The following is a 15,537-nucleotide window of genomic DNA, read 5'->3' as shown; positions in this document are numbered from 1 at the left end:
TCCCGCACGTCGCGTCGCGCGATGGCGACGACGACGTTCACGACGACGCGCGTCGGCGCGCGCGTTCGCGCGTCTCAAAGCGCGTCTCCACGCGCGCGTCTCCGCGCGCGCGCGTCCCGCGCGTCCGCGTCGTCCGCGTCCGACGACGTCCCGCGCGTCGTCGCGATCGAGGCGCGAAAACCGCTGGGGCTGACGCTCGAGCAGGGCGCGCGCGATCGAGGGGCGTGGATCGCGGACGTCAGCGCCGATGGAAACGTCGCCGTCGAAGCGCTCGACGCGCGACGGGGTGACGTCGTGCGAGAGGTGAACGGCGTCGACGCGCGAGGGATGTCGCTCGACGAAGTCGTCGCGCGCCTCGCGGAGGGACCGGAGACGGCGTCGCTGAAGCTCGCGCGATGGCCGGAGGGGCGAGAGATGACGAACGCGCGCGATCGGGCGTGGCTGGAGGCGAATTCGCGGGAGGAGGGCGTGGTGACCCTGGCCAGCGGGCTGCAGTATCGCGCGATAAAAAATGGAACGGGGCCGGGGAACATCAAGATGGACACGCCGTGCGAGTGCCACTACGCGGGGACGTTGATCGACGGCACGGAGTTCGATTCGTCGTACAAGCGCGGGAAACCGATCACGTTCGCGCCGAAGCAAGTCATCAAGGCGTGGACGGAGGCGATGCGATTGATGCGAGAGGGCGACGAGTGGCAGCTGTTCTGTCCTTCGGAGCTGGCGTACGGCGCGCGAGGCTCTGGACGATTTATTAAACCGGGCGACGCGTTGGTGTTCACCATCTCCATCGAACGCAAGCTGTAATTTATTATTAATACGAAAAGTACACCATCTCTAACGCGTCGCACGAACGATACGCCCTCGAGCGAGATCGTATCGCGCCTCGGAATCTCGAAGCGGTTCGTCGAGGAATTTTCCGTCTCGCACCGCCGAAGTGAAAGGACCCCACTGGAGTTTCTCAGCGCCGGCGGCGTTCATGTCTATGCGCACGCGAAATCGCATTTCGATCGAACATCGCGCTGAATGAAACGGCTGTCGACCCTTGGGGTCGACATCCGTGAGCGTCTTTTTAAAAGCTTTGTCCTCTTGCCACTTCGCCGCGCCGTGCCAACAATCAAACGAGTCAAACATAATCGCGCCGTTTGACACGAATTCTTGGTCGTCTTGCGAAACGACTTCGGGGAACTCGAAGTCACGTTCAGCGTCCGTCATTCCATCGGCACCACGCGTATCGGTGTCGTCTTTGACTTTCGATTCTTTCGTGTACGCGCCTCGCGTCAGGCGGTTGCCGCGGATGATCCACGTTTTGGGATCGAAAATGTTGAGCTTGTCGTCAAAGTTGTTTTCGTCTTTGGCACCTTCGCTCGTCATCTCGAGCTTTCGTTTCACGAAAGCCCACTCTCGCGCGCCGCCATCGCGTGGAAGCATTACTACCAACGGGCTTTGCCACGCGTTGCCGGTAGGATCGAGCGCGCTCGTCGTGAGGTGCACGTTGATGAAGCGGTACTGGTAGCGACTGCGGTCTGGCATCGACAACTCGGGCCACCCGTCGCGCGGCCGTTGCGTCGTCGCTGGATTCGTCCATGAATCCGGATCACGATGTAAACGCGTGGCGAAATGTATCTTCGACGCGATGATGTGCTTCTCAGGTCGCCGAATCACCCAATCGATCGCCTCGCTCTCCGTCCCCCACCCCGTGCCCGGTAAAATTTCGGACGCGACGCCAAACTGCGGAAATTGTTCGCGTATCAACGCGCTCGCGGCGACGAAAATCTCTGGCCACTGTCGCGCGTGTCCGCATCCCTCGCGCTCGTGCGTCGCCCATCCGTCCTCGACGATCGCCCGGAGCGCTCGCAGCGCGTCGCTCGTCTCCTCGCGCGGAAGCGCCAAAAAATCTTCCACTTTCCTCGCAGCGATTTTCGCGCGCGCCGCGTCCCCGACGTACACCGGTCGCTCTCGCGCGTCGTTAAAGTACGGTATCAACGCGCGTCGCTCGCGGATCTCGGGCATGGACACCGCGCGCTTCGTGGACGTCATCGCGTTGGGCGGTTTTCGCGTCGACGCCGCGCGCGTCCCAATCCTCGCGGTCCGGCGCGCGTTCCATCGCACCGCGCGCGGGAGACGACGGAGCGTCGACGACGACGTCGACACCGATGCGCGTGTCGTCATCGCGCGCGCGAGTCCGGTGCGCGCCGCGCCTCGCGGTCGCGGTCGCGCGCGTGTGGCGCGCAAAGGTCGTTGACACTGCGTGACAGTTACAATACAAGCGAGCGAACGAACGCTAACCGATGAGCACCGGGGGAACGCGAGGACGCTCGGGCCACAATGGAGGCGAATCACTTTGACGCGATCGCGGAGCGAAAGGCCACCACACGCCGAAGACGACGGAACCGTCGGGATTTCGCGGCGGCGCGGCCGGCGGCGCGGCCGGCGGCGGCGGCGACGCCGGAAGCGGGGCGTCGACGGCGAGACATGAATCTTCCGTGAGTCCACGCGCAAAAGTTTGAAAACCAGGACGACACTTCGATGTCGTGGCGGCGAACATGGGCTCGACGACGGCGCTCGTGCTCGCGATGAGCGGGGCGAGCGCCGATTCGCAGAAACAAAGAGCCGCGTTCATCAGCGCGATGAGCTCGCAACACCGTTTCGCGCGATTGGTTGAAACATCGAGAAATGGCAAGCGAGCGCACCCAGCGTCTAGAATGTTGGCATACGCCGAAATACCGCACACGCGAGTTTGCACGTCTCGCGTGATCGTTTCCACGACGTCTCGCTCCAACCCAAACGTGCGACCTATGAACGGGGGCAACGGTGCGCGTTGAATCGCTCGCGACGGTGGTGGTGACGCCGGTGGCGGCGGCGACGGTGGTGGTGTCCTATCGACGAACGGGAGACATTGCCAACCACCGACGATCGTCGACCCGCACACGTTCGGCGCAGCCTTGAACATGCCGCCAAAGTTTGCGGGGAACTCTCGAAGGAGTTCTTGAATCATGTCTCCTTCCGAGCAAAAGCACCGCTCGTCGTTGAGTTTAACGAGAGCTCTACAACACTCAGAGGTAACGCGTTGTCTGAGTACAGAATCCGTTGAATCTACGATGGACGCGCATCCCGCTTGAATCAAAGTCACCAAGCCGTCGACCGAGCACGTGGCTTGAATCGGAGAGATAATCGCGGGCGAGACGATCGCGGGCGGTGGCGGCGGCGTTGATGGTGCCCGTGGTGGTTGTTGTGGTGCCTGTGATGGTGCCTGTGGTGGTGGCTGCACGTTCAACGGTGGAAACCGCGGCAACGGCGCGCACTCGTTGCCAAACTTGAGTCTCGCGTCGCACAAGCGCTCCGCGCGAAGCACCTCCGGCAGCGCCCTTCGGCGAAGTTCGAAATCGACCGCGCCGAGATTGACGTTGCAAAAACAATCGCGCGAGTCCAATTCTCGCAGTCTCACGCAGCACTCGTTTCGATCGAACGTAGCTTCAGAGTTCGCGTCGCACGCGGACACGAGCGCCTCAAGTCGTTCCGCCGCGCACTCGGCGACGAACGTGTCCGACGCCTGCGCTCGCGCACGTCTAGCGCTCGAGAGCGCAACGACGACGACCCATCGCAATGGTATCGCGACACCGTTCCGTACCATCGCGACGACGTCGTGGTCTGCCGAGGGCAAAACACGTCGCCGTCGTCGTCCTCGGATTTACGAAAATTTGCTCACGCGCGCCTCCACCTTCTCCAATCGTTGTCTCAGCTCCTGCATCCTCCGACTCGCCTCTCGCGCCTTTAAAGTATACTCTGGTAATTTATCCATCGTCGCCTTCGCCCCTTCGATGGTGTCCACCCACGCTGTCGCCTCCTCCGCGTCTCTTATCTTCTGCGCCATTTTGTCTTGACTCTCCTTTAGCTCGACGAGCAACTTATTCACCTCTCGCCCTTTCGCACCCACGTTGGCGTCGTACTCCGCCGCCGCGTTCGACGCCCATCGAGGATCGCGTCGCATCGCGCGCTTTCGCGCCTCAAAATCGTCGTCGTCGAGCGTTTGCGCGCCATTTTCGTCGGCAACACCTTCCTTACCAAAGTCATCGCTCGCCGGTTCCATCGCCGCGCGAGGCGCGTCGATGCCGTTTTGCACGACGACGTAGTTGGATGATTGTTCTGACATCGCGCCCTTCGTCCCGCGCACGAGTCGCTATCGCGCGCGACGATGTGACGTCGGCGTGGTTTGTTCGCGTTCGGCGCGAGTATTCTGACATTACGAGCTAAGCTATCGTTCACGTCCTTTTCGCGGCTCCTCCGCGCTACACGCTCGGATAATACGATTTCGTCGGCGTCGCCGGTCTACCCTCCGCGATGACGACGTTCTGCGGCGGCATCATGACCACGTGCGTCGCTTGTCCGTACGGCTGCGCCTGTCCGCACTGCTGCGGCTGCTGTTGCGTCGCGACGTCGTACGGCGTCGCGGGCACGAATCTCGTTCGCGTATCGCACTGCGGTTCGGTAAAGCGTAAGGCGTTGCCGTTGTTCGTCAGTCTCCGCGCGTTTGTTCGTCGCTCGCGCCTCGCGCGCGAACGAGCCGAGCGCGCGCGCGATTCCGCGTCGCCTTCGTCAGTCTCGCCAGGTGTCGCGAAGACGCACCGGACACAGAAGCGCCAGCGGGCAGAGCAACGGCCCGAGCAGAAAGCACCCCAACACGATGGTGATCGGTCCGACGTAGTTCTCGGTCAAGTACGCCCCGTCCACGCACTGCGCGTGGCCCACGTTCGCGTATTGCGCGCCGGGCGCGTACACCCCGTACTGCCCGGGCACCGCGTGCGCGACGCCGGGACGCGCGTGCGCGACGCCCGGGGCGTAGTGTTGGGTCGCGTACGCCATGTCCGATGTCGCAGACTTTGAGCCTCGCGCGTCGCGGCGCGACGCGGGACCGGACGTCGTTGAGTGACGCAGCGCGCGCGACGAGCGGTGGCTTTGACTGACTCGAACGCGCCGGCGGACGAACGACGCGACGCTTACAAGGCTAACGCGGCGGCTAATTCTCTCGCGCGCGGCCTGACGACGGCGAGCACGAGTGGACGCTGTAAGACGAACCAACCCAAGACGGCGGCCACCGCGGTCTCGAGACCGCGATGATAAAATCTCGCCGTGACGAAGACTTCGACGCACGTCGCCGCCATGACGGCGACGCCGTACAGGGCGACGCACATGATGGCGGTTCGCCTTAACGGCTTTTCCCGTCGCTCGACGAGGATGAGAAAGTCCACCGCGCAGCTCAACACTTCCCCGTGCACGGCGGTGAACACGCTCGCGGCCAAGAAGACGTGATCGCTCATAAACGCCGACGGCCACGCGCGCCGAAGCGTCGCGTACGCCAAAAGCCGCGTCGCCGCGACGTACAGGTACGCCTCCACGTCCGCGCGTATGTGCGCGCACGTCCCCAGCGGCACCAACCCCTCTCTACCTCGATCGTATTCCGTGACGCACGACGCCGCGAACCACCTCGCGAGCGCGCACGTCAGCGGTAACGCCGGTCCCATCGCGCTCGAAAACACGTCGTCCATCCAACCGAATCGCGCCGTCGCGCTCGCCTTGAGCGCCCTCTCCCCCACCGCGCCGCTCGACCACACGCGCGCGCCGCCGCACGCCAGCGTCGCGAACCACATCACGCTCGGCGCGTGCGTCATCCGTCGTTCTCCCGGTTTCTTTTTCACTCGTCTCGCCGTCGTCTCCCCGTCGTCCTTCGCGCCTTCGCTCGTCCCGCCGTCCCGCGTCGTCGTCCGCGCCGCGCTCTGTTTCGTCGTCGTCTGTCTCGCCGTCGTCGTCGCGTTCGATCCCGATCGCGCGCGCGCGTTCGCGCCCGTCGTCATGTTGCCCGTTCGTCGGAGGACGCACGGACGCGCGGACGTCCCGGTCGGATGGATGGATGGATCGATGTCCCGGACGGATGGATGGATGGATGGATCGATGTCCCGGTCGGATGGTTGGATGGATGGATGGCGACCGACGCGACGCGCGCGACCGACGCGACGCGCGCGATGCGTCGACGCCCGCGCGATGCGTCGACGCCCGCGCGATGCGTCGACGCCCGCGCGATGCGTCGACGCGCGTCGCTCTGCGGTCGCCCGCGTTCGGCGCGCGACGACGGCATCGCGCGTCGCTCGCGCAGGCGTCGATGCGCGTCGCGCCGCCGAACGGTGGACGGTACGCGTGCGGCGCGCGCACCGCGTTCGCGCGATCGGCGAGCGCGAGCGCGACGCACGACGACGCGTCGCGCGCGCACGTCGAACGGTTCGAACGGCTCGAGCGCGCGCGATTGGACGCCGTGGGAGGGGCGCGAGGGCGGGACGAGGGCGGCGGCGCGCGAATCGCGATACGGAGCGCGTCGTTCAGGCACGGCGCGACGCGACGGCGAGGGACGAACGCGCGAGGCGACGAGGACGACGAGCGCGGCGACGACGAGGACGACGCGCGAGGGACGTTCGGAACGCGGGGAGGGAACGGAAGCGACGGCGACGACGACGAACGAGCGTCGTTGGACGGGACGGGGAGAGGACCGATAGAGACGCCGAGCGCGAGGGCGGAGCGATTGGAGGCGGAGTTGCGGTCGGAGGCGACGACGTCGTCGTACGACGAGGACGCGGACGAGGCGTTGGAAGATATAGACGACGACGACGACGACGACGACGACGCGTCGTATCGAACGCCGTGAACGAGCGAGTGGGGCGATCATGGGCGGTAAACGGCGCGTCTCTGCGGTCGCGAAGGATGGTTTGGGCGACGACGCCGAGCGCTTGGTGCGCGCGCTGTTGAGCGAGGACGCCGCCACGGCGGGACGGCGACGGCGCCGTCGCGCGAGCGTCGGTGACGAGGGCACAGAGGCGACGGAAACGTTGGAGTTGCCGAAATCGCTTCGGGTGAGAGACTTAGAGCGAGTGGAGGCGACGACGAGCGCGCGAGGCGAGAGGGCGGCGCGCCGCGCGGAGAGTTCGGAAGGCGCGACGAACGAGAGCCGTTCCATGAACACTTCAGATTGCGCGCGAAACGCGGCAATGTTTGCCGACGCCATCGGTTGCGGCGACGTCGCCGTGGACGACCCGTATCGAGCGCTCGCGAGATGCGCGGCGGCGGCGAACGTCGGCGGCGATCGCTCGGACGACGCCGACGACTCAGAAGCTCTCGTCGTCGACGTATCATCGCTCATGAAGGGCGTTCACGCGTGCTTCATAAACATACCGAGCAAACGCGCCGATGCGCTGGGGCGAACACTCGAGCGTATGGGTGGATCCGTCGCGACGAGCGCCGCCGACGGCGGCGTCACGCATGTCGTGGCGAGCGAACGAAACGCGCCGTTGACGAAAGCGTTGGAATTGATCGCTCTAGAGGACGTGATCACGATCACGCCGGAATGGATCACGGAGAGCTACAAGCAAAATCGTGCGCTTCCCGTGGATGCGCCCGAATTCGCGCCGCGAGTGCTCATTCGGGCGCTTCCAGATCGGCCGCATTCTCAAGACACGGAGACGTCGAGCGAAGCCGAGCGAAAAGCACTCGCGGCTCGTGAACGCAAAGAGCACGCCAGTGCTGTTGCGGTGCGCCGTTCTGAAGGCTTCGGTGTCGTTTGGACGAGCGATTTAGTCGACCACGAAAAACTTGAGGCGAGCCGGAAATTCTTTTCGTGTCAACCGAGCGAGCAAAATGCGAAAGCGATGCCTTTGGAATGCAACTCGAAGGTTGCAGATTTACTCTCTGAGATGGCGAAAATCAACCAGGACGCGCTGAGAGAAGTGTACAAAGCAAAGCAATACGCCGCCGCGGCGAGTGCGTTGCGTTCTTTGAATTTCGAAGTGCAATCAATCGATCAAGTTGACGTGATTCCGATGTTGAAAAAACGGGACGGCAAGATACGCAAGTACGTGCAAGAGATATTGACCACTGGTAAGCTGACGGCGCTGCAAAGTTTACGTCAGAGGCCAGATGTGAAATCGTGCGTAGAACTCTCCGGGATCCACGGCGTCGGCCCTGTCACCGCTCGAAAGCTCTTCGACAAAGGGTACAAATCCCTCGCAGACTTGCGTGCGCCGGGCGTACCGCGTGACACTCTCACGCCGACGCAGTGGATCGGTCTGAAGTATTACGAAGAATTCAAGCAACGTATACCACGCGAAGAAGTCAGTCACATCGCTACCGCTGTTCGTGAGGCGGCGAATACGTTCATGAAGGATGAAGTGCGATGCTACTGCGTTGGCTCTTTCCGCAGAGGCAAAGCAGATTCGGGCGACGTCGACGTTTTGGTCGAGTGTCGCGACGTCTCTCTCGCCAACGACCTATTGATGCACATACTGAACGACTTGCGCGCGGGTAGCCCAAGCCCACGAAGTGGAATCTTGACGGATGACTTGCAAGTCGGCGACGTGCAGTACATGGGAGTCGCCGCTCTTCAGCAGCCCCTACGCGCGGATGACCAGGCACCGCCCGTGCATCGCAGAATCGACATCAAAGTCTACGAAACCGACGCATTTCCCACGGCATTGCTCTACTTCACCGGTAGCGACAAGTTTAATCGAAGCATGCGATTGTGGGCTAAGCGCAAAGGTTATGCCTTGCAAGACAAAGGCTTGTTCCGCGACCGGTCCGAAGCCGCGGCTTCGCGCGTTCGCGTTCGCGACGAAAAAGACATCTTCGACGCATTACAATTGGATTACGTCGCCCCGAAAGATAGAAATGTTTAGTACACTTAGTTCATTTCTCACGATAGAAACCACCGCATGCATCCCGAAACGTCGCTTCGCGTGCGCGTGAAGGCGTCGCCTCGCCGCACTTCGCGGCGCGTCGCGCGACCTCGCGCCCGCGATGGCTCATCGAAACCGCGCCGCGATGCGCGCCTTGCGTCGTCTGTGCGACGTCCAAGCGCCGCTCGCTTCGCCTTTCCCGTCGTCCGCCGTCCCCGCGATCGCGTGCGCGCGCGCCTCGTCGTCGTCGTCGTCGTCGTCGTCGCGTCGTGACGTCGTCGGACCGTCGAGCGTCGTGGCGACGCCCTCGCGCCGCGGCTTCGCCTCGAGCGCGTCCACGAGCGCGGCGTTCGACGCGGTGTCGCTCATGAGCGATTCCATGACGCACCTGCACGCGGCGACGGGCGCGCCTTGGTTCGTCGCGCTCGCGGCGAGCGCGGCGTTGGTTCGAGCGGCGACGGCGCCTATATCCGCGCGAACGATCAAGGCGAGCGCGACGGTGAGCGCGGCGAGCGCGCTGGCGAAATCTAGAAAACGAGGAAACTCCGAACACGTGGGGGTGCGAGATGTTCTGGATGCGATCGGAGAGTTGCGAGGGAAAGCTCCGGGGACGGGCGCGCACCCGGCGTGGCTCGTCGCGGGGCCGCTGGCGCAAATTCCATTCTTCCTGTGCGCGGTGATGGCTGTGCGTCGATTGGCGGCGGATGGGGCGAACAATGGGCTCGTCACCGGTGGCGCGCTGTGGTTTCAAGATTTGACCGTCCCCGCGGTGGATGTGGCGATGATGACGGCGCCGATGGGGCCGTACGGAGGTATTTTGCCCGTGCTCACGGCGGCGGCGCTCTTCGCGAACGTGAATGCGAATTTCGCGTCCGCGGCGGCGCAATCTCGGGGTATGACGATTGTCAAGTTGGTGTTAGAGTGGATGACGCTGCCGATGTTGGTGATCGGGATGCAGCTACCGCAGGCGGTGCACTGTTACTGGCTCACGTCGAGCGCGTGGGCGCTGGCGCAAAACCGAGCGCTGTCCACGACGTTCGCTCGAGAAGCGCTCGGGATAAATGCGCTCGCCAAGGTGACGCGTGAAATTGCCGCGAGCCAAGGTCTAGGTGGCGAGGACGTGGCGATGTCGCCGGAAGTTTTAGAGTTAGTAAAGGCTGCGGCGAAGGAGCGCGCCGGGAACAACAACGCGCAGGCGGTGAACTTGTTGCTGCGCGCCGCTCGCGGTGGTGGCGACGTCGCGGCGGCGCTTCGAGGCGAAGATTTGGGTAAATCACATCCAACGGTACTATTCGCGCTCGGTCAAACGTACGCCGTGCTTAAAGAATGGAAAAAGTCGGCGCTGACGTATGAATATTCGGCGCGGGCCGAACCGGATCCTTTACGGCGTTCGCGCGCGCTTATGGGCGCCGGCGTCGCGCGCGCGCGTCTAGGTGATCTTGGCATGGCCAGCGAGGCGTTATACGAAGCTAATCGTTTGAATCCAACCGATGCTAGCGTTAAAGTGGCGTTGGCGAGCGCCTTGAAGCTAAATGGTGATCCAGAACGCGCTTTGGAAATTTTGCGCGAGGCGGCCGAGTTGCAACCGGACATCGACGAGCGCTACGTCAAGCCACTTGAACGCGAGCTCGCGAGCAGAACGAGCGCGTGAAACGATTAGAAACGATTAGAAGAATACTTACTTCAGCAGCGTATTTGTATTAGAAAACTATAGACTAGATCTAAGCGCTATTGTGTATGGTGTCCAACCTAAAACCATGTTCGACGCCGCGCGGCGCGAGGGCGTCTCGATTCGCCACGTTGCCCTCCACGGCGACCAAATCTTCTTTGCGTGGTTTCGCCGCGGTGGTGACGTCCGCGACGGTGACGCGCTCGAATGCCACGCTCATACACCCACTCTTCTCGCAGTGCTTGGGTGTCAGCGAGTCGAACGACGTGTTCGTTCGGTTGCACCCCTTACAGCGGAAGTATCGCATGATGGAATCCACGTGCTTCACGCTGTCGCGATGCTCTCTACAAGTCGCAACATCAAAAAATCGGGTCTTTTTCTCGCACACCGTGCAATGGTACACCTTGACTTTGACCTCGCGTTTCAGCGCGAGTTGTGCGGCGAGCTGGTCGCGTTCTTCCAACGCGTCCATGTTCTTCATCATTTGATCCACGTCTTCTTCTTCGGCTTCGGCGGCGTATCGAGACTTCAACGCGGGCGCGGCGACGTGACCGAATAATCTAGCCGTAGTCGACGGCGCGCTCGTGGACTTGGTGCCGTTGTTCGACACGTCTCGCATCGCCGGCCGCGCTGGAGCGAAACTCGAGGCAGGCGCGCCGCGCGCTTCGGCGAGTTGACGTCGCAACTCTTCGTTCTCCTTCTCCAGCGCCTCTCTACGCGCAATCTCAGCCTTGAGCTTACGTTCTAACTGTTGCACGGTGGCCATCTGTAAACCATGCGCTTTCAGGGTTTCGGGCAACGGTTTGGGTTCCGCTCGCACCGTCGTCGTCGGTTTCTTCGCCGACGTGTCGTTCGGGTCTGGCTTTGTTAGCGTAAGTCCAGTCGCTCTCAACCGCTCTGCCACTTCGCGTTGCTTCGCACGCGACGCGTCCTGACGCGTCTGAGCAATAGACGCCGCGTGTTGCCTCGCGAGCGTCGCGAGCGCCTCTTTATCGTCTTCAAAGTCCAAATCTTCCTCTTCGAGCGCCATCGTCGTCGGCGCCTTGGCGTGCAGTCTCGCCGCGAATTCCTCTCCCGTTCGCTTAGGTTTGAACGCGTTGCGAGGGAGATGTGCGTTGGATTGCTTCAAGATCGCTTGTGCTCTCGCGCTCGGTGCGGGACCGCCATTCATCAAGCCTTCGCCCGGTCGCTGTAAATGACTCGCTCGAGCGCTCGTCGGTTGCATCGACGCTCCGTACTTTTGCAAGCCGACTTTGAAGTCTCCATTCGCGTTTCTCTTCCCCGTCATCTGTCGCTGCGCGTTCGCCACCTCACGAATCGCTTTCGGGACGTGAAATTCACAAAACTTACACTCCGACACGTTCACAGCCTTCGTGCACGGCGTCCCGTCTTTCCTCGTCGCCTTGCACACGCCGAAATCCGCGGCGGCGCCAATCTTCATCAACTGTCCTCCATCCTCCACGCTCACGCTTCGCGATTGGTAGAATTTCGTATCAAACACTCCCCATATGAATCCTATCGCCTTCTTTTCGTCTTCACCGTGCGCCGCGTACGCGTCTCCGAACACCGACACCGTCGCGCTCGCGCCGCCGCCGCGCAGCTCGCTCACCGTCCACAGCGCGTACTTTGAACCTCTTCCATTCACCTTTATCCTCGCCTCCGTCACCACGCCCACGAATCCGTGCTTGCCGACGATTTCCTTTTCTAAATCTTTGATCGCGCAGTGTCGGCGATCGTCGAATCGCGCGCGCACGACGGCGCCGGACACGAGACGATTTGAAATTCGCGTCCCACTCATCGGTTCAAAAACATTCTGGCGCTGCTTATCACCCTTTTGCGCCGCCGCGCGCGCGTCGGCGGCGCCGGGCATGACGAACGGACAAGTAGTCGCGCGCGCGAGACGTCACGGCGACGGGCGCTCGGTCGACGCGCCGTGGAGTGGCGACGCGCGCGCGAAACGACGCCGTAAACGGGCAAAGTCGCTCGCGCGGTGGGTCGACGCGCGCGTAAACTAAACTAAACTGCACGCTTACACATAATTTAAAATAGTTCATATACGTAGTCCGACATCGATCGCGGCGGTGAATTCAACCACCGATCGACGCTTCTTCGCCGCGTCGTCACTCCGCGTTTGCCGCTCTCGCGTTCGTCGCCGCGCGTTCGTCGTCCAATCGCGACGCCAGCACCGCCGCCGCGGTGTTGTGATTCCTTTCCTGTCTCTCCACCATTCGTTTCCGCACCTTTTTCTCCGCCAGCGCGCGTCTCGCTTCTTCGCTCAGCGCGTCTCGTCTTCGCTGCGACCGCGCGCGTTCGCGTTCCCGCGCCGCCGACGACTGATTCGCCCGTCTTCGTCGGCTCCTCTCTCGCTCGCGCTCCTTCTGCGCGAACGCCAAGGCGTCGGCGTATCCGTAATATTCATCCGCTCTCTCCTTCGCGTTCGCGCCGCGCTGCACCGCGTGTCCCGGCAGTCCGTCGTCGTCGGCGCGATCGGCGACGGGTTCGACCTCCTTCGCCTCGTCGCGCGACGCCGTTCGCGCGCCGTCGCGCGTCGCGCCGTCGTCGACGCTCGGCGCGGACGCCGTCTCACCGCGCGCGTCGCGTCGCGGCGCGCGCGGCATGGCGAAGCCGAACGAATCGGCGCGTCGCGACGTGACGACGCGACGACGCGCGACGCCTCAGAATGCGCCGCGCGTCGCGACGCGCGCTCGAGATCGGCGCTCGACGCGCGCTCGCGATGCGCGCGAGCGTCGACCGCGCGCTCGGCGCCGCGAGCGCGTCGCGCGCGCGCGCGGACGCGAGCGACGGGCGACGACGCGCGACGGCGGCGCGACGACGACGAACGGCGACGACGACGCGCGCGACGCGGGCGTCGGCGCGCGCGGAGGGAGGGCGGGGACGCGGGACGCGCGCGGCGGCGCGCGCGGCGAGCGGCGACGTCGAGGCGGGCGACGGCGTGGCGTACTCGAGGCGCGGGGAGGTGCGAATCGGGACGGTGGAGCGACGAGACGGGAAAACGGGAGTGGTGGTGCGAGAGATGCCGGGACGCGAAAGCGTCAAGGTGAACGCGAAGGCGATTGATTTTAACTTTGGCGCGAAGTGCGACTGCGAAGCGATGGAACGCTTCGCGCGAGACGCGGCGGAGAGCGCGAAGGCGGATGCGTTATTGCGAGGGGCGTGGGAACTGATCGATGAGTTTGGGTTAGAGAGTGGGGAGGTGTGCGATGCGACGTACGTGAGCGAGTTGATGTTTGAAGACGACGCGAACGCGCCCGCGGGCGCGAGGGAATTCGCCGCGCATCGTCTGTTGAGCTCGCCGATGGGGGGTATTTATTTCAAACTGAAGGCGAAAGGGACGTACGAATCGCGCGCGGCGGATCAAATAGACGCGCTTAAGCGTAAAGCAGAAGCTGAATCTCGCGCAGCAAAGGTGGAAGAAGCGTTTTTGGATGAGATCAAAGCCGCCGCCGCGGCGCCCGCGGGAGTAAAGCCCGATCGCGACGCGCTATGGAGACCGAGCGACGAGGATAACGACGCGCGCGTTCGTCGATTAGAGGCGCTGGAAGCGTACGCGCTCGGCGAGAAATTCCATTCCGCCGGAGAGAAGGCGATGGCGGACGATTTACTCGGCAAACTAGGGTTCACGCGCTCATCCGAGGGCGCGTTGAAGACGTTGATTTCAACCGGCACGTGGAGCCGACACGAAAATTTATCCGTGCGCAAGTATGGGGTGCAGATTGATTTCCCCGAAGGTACCGCAAAAGCGTGCGCGGAGGTGTTGTCTAATGAACCAGTCGACGCCGACGCCGCGTCGCGCGTGGATTTAACTTACCTAAGAGCGTACGCCATCGACGACGCTGAAACGGTTGAGGTGGACGACGCGGTGAGCGCCGAGGCGCTGGGCGACGACGGACAGATTCGAGTGTGGGTGCACATCGCCGATCCGACGCGATGGATCCCTCTCGGGTCGCCGCTGGACGCCATCGCGCGTCAGCGCGCGACGACGCTGTATTACCCCACGGAGATCGTCCCGATGTTTCCTCTGGAAATCGCCGCGGGTCCGATGTCTTTGGGCTCGAGGTCAGACGTCGCGAGCGAGGCGATGACGGTTCGCGCCGACATCGATCGCGAGGGTAACATCATGGATTTTGAAATTATGCCGAGTTTCGTAAAGCTCGATCGACGTTGGACGTACGATGAAGTCGACGTCGAACTCGACAGCGCGACGTGCGATGAAGGACTTCGATTGTTGTACAAGGTGGCGAGCGCGCGAGACGAGCGTCGCGCCGAAGACGGTTCGGTGACCATCATTCTTCCCGAGAATTCAGTCAACGTGCGAGGAGCCACCGCGCGCGGAGGCGACGGCGACGTCGCTATAACAATGTCAAAAATCAATGGTCACACGCCGGCGCGCATGCTCGTCTCCGAGCTCATGGTTCTCGTCGGCGACGTCGTCGCGCGCTTTGGCGTGAGAGAAAATATCCCGCTTCCTTTCCGAGGTCAGGGCGAGCCGCGCTTGATGTCCGACGACGAGTGGGATGGAATCCCCGAAGGGATATGTCAGGATATGGCTATGCGTTCGTGCATGACGTCATCGACGAGTGGCGCTACGCCCCGTCCGCACTCCGGTCTCGGCTTGAGCGCGTACGTGCAGTTTACGTCGCCGATTCGCAGGTACGCCGACGTCTTGGCGCATCATCAAATCAAGGCGTACTTACGAGGCGAACCGCTTCCATTCGACGAACAATCGATGGAAAACGTCATCGAAGACGTCGGTACCACCGTTGGTGGCGCGATTCGCTCTCAACGCGAGACGTCAAAGTATTGGGCTTCGGCGTACTTTGACGCCCAGCCCGCGGACGCGCGTTGGACGGCGACGGTGGTCAAGTTTATTCGCGGCGACGATTTAGTTTTGGTCATCTTCGACGACCTTGGCTACGAAACTGTGGTGAAGCTCGATCGCGGCGCGGTGTTGGGGGAGACGCTGACGCTAAAGTTTGTCGACGCCGACCCGCACGCCGGTTCGACAAATTTTGCTCGCGTCGAGGCGTAGTTGATGTAGATGTATTTAGGCACGCGAGCGCGCGCATCGTGCGAGCTTGCGAAAACATTGAACTTGAAATTAATTCATCGTTTATTAAAGACACTCTTGTGTGCGCG

At 62.7% G+C, this 15,537-nt stretch overlaps 8 protein-coding genes across 8 annotated transcripts; 5 read left to right on the top strand and 3 right to left on the bottom strand.

The window, feature by feature from the left end:
* Positions 1-21: 21 nt before the first annotated feature.
* Positions 22-804, top strand: FBP11-2 (peptidyl-prolyl cis-trans isomerase, FKBP-type; the record flags this gene model as incomplete). Its single annotated transcript, XM_001419829.1, has 1 exon — positions 22-804. The coding sequence occupies one exon, from the start codon at positions 22-24 to the stop codon at positions 802-804; it is 783 nt and encodes a 260-aa protein (XP_001419866.1).
* Positions 805-834: 30 nt separating this feature from the next.
* Positions 835-3,988, bottom strand: OSTLU_94768 (predicted protein; the record flags this gene model as incomplete). The annotated part of the gene is made up of 3 exons (XM_001419623.1): positions 835-2,001; positions 2,732-3,550; positions 3,707-3,988. The coding sequence occupies 3 exons, from the start codon at positions 3,986-3,988 to the stop codon at positions 835-837; spliced, it is 2,268 nt and encodes a 755-aa protein (XP_001419660.1).
* A 1,006-nt stretch (positions 3,989-4,994) lies between these two features.
* Positions 4,995-5,849, bottom strand: OSTLU_93299 (predicted protein; the record flags this gene model as incomplete). The annotated part of the gene is made up of 1 exon (XM_001419622.1): positions 4,995-5,849. The coding sequence occupies one exon, from the start codon at positions 5,847-5,849 to the stop codon at positions 4,995-4,997; it is 855 nt and encodes a 284-aa protein (XP_001419659.1).
* An 861-nt stretch (positions 5,850-6,710) lies between these two features.
* OSTLU_16920 (predicted protein) lies at positions 6,711-7,571 on the top strand (the record flags this gene model as incomplete). The annotated part of the gene is made up of 1 exon (XM_001419828.1): positions 6,711-7,571. A coding segment is annotated over one exon (861 nt), but the record flags the coding sequence as incomplete, so codon positions are not given.
* A 117-nt stretch (positions 7,572-7,688) lies between these two features.
* OSTLU_34689 (predicted protein) lies at positions 7,689-8,711 on the top strand (the record flags this gene model as incomplete). The annotated part of the gene is made up of 1 exon (XM_001419827.1): positions 7,689-8,711. The coding sequence occupies one exon, from the start codon at positions 7,689-7,691 to the stop codon at positions 8,709-8,711; it is 1,023 nt and encodes a 340-aa protein (XP_001419864.1).
* Positions 8,712-9,078: 367 nt separating this feature from the next.
* Positions 9,079-10,362, top strand: OSTLU_93298 (Oxa1 family transporter: inner membrane ALBINO3 chloroplast; the record flags this gene model as incomplete). Its single annotated transcript, XM_001419826.1, has 1 exon — positions 9,079-10,362. One exon carries the CDS (start codon positions 9,079-9,081, stop codon positions 10,360-10,362), a length of 1,284 nt encoding a protein of 427 aa, XP_001419863.1.
* A 70-nt stretch (positions 10,363-10,432) lies between these two features.
* On the bottom strand, positions 10,433-12,250 carry OSTLU_16917 (predicted protein; the record flags this gene model as incomplete). Its single annotated transcript, XM_001419621.1, has 1 exon — positions 10,433-12,250. One exon carries the CDS (start codon positions 12,248-12,250, stop codon positions 10,433-10,435), a length of 1,818 nt encoding a protein of 605 aa, XP_001419658.1.
* Positions 12,251-13,492: 1,242 nt separating this feature from the next.
* On the top strand, positions 13,493-15,430 carry OSTLU_34816 (predicted protein; the record flags this gene model as incomplete). The annotated part of the gene is made up of 1 exon (XM_001419825.1): positions 13,493-15,430. The coding sequence occupies one exon, from the start codon at positions 13,493-13,495 to the stop codon at positions 15,428-15,430; it is 1,938 nt and encodes a 645-aa protein (XP_001419862.1).
* Positions 15,431-15,537: the final 107 nt, after the last annotated feature.

This window comes from Ostreococcus lucimarinus, chromosome 9 (genome assembly GCF_000092065.1).
Source record: "Ostreococcus lucimarinus CCE9901 chromosome 9, complete sequence".
In the NCBI taxonomy this organism is placed as follows: Eukaryota; Viridiplantae; Chlorophyta; class Mamiellophyceae; order Mamiellales; family Bathycoccaceae; genus Ostreococcus; species Ostreococcus sp. 'lucimarinus'.
This window is presented reverse-complemented; position numbering and strand designations above follow the sequence as displayed.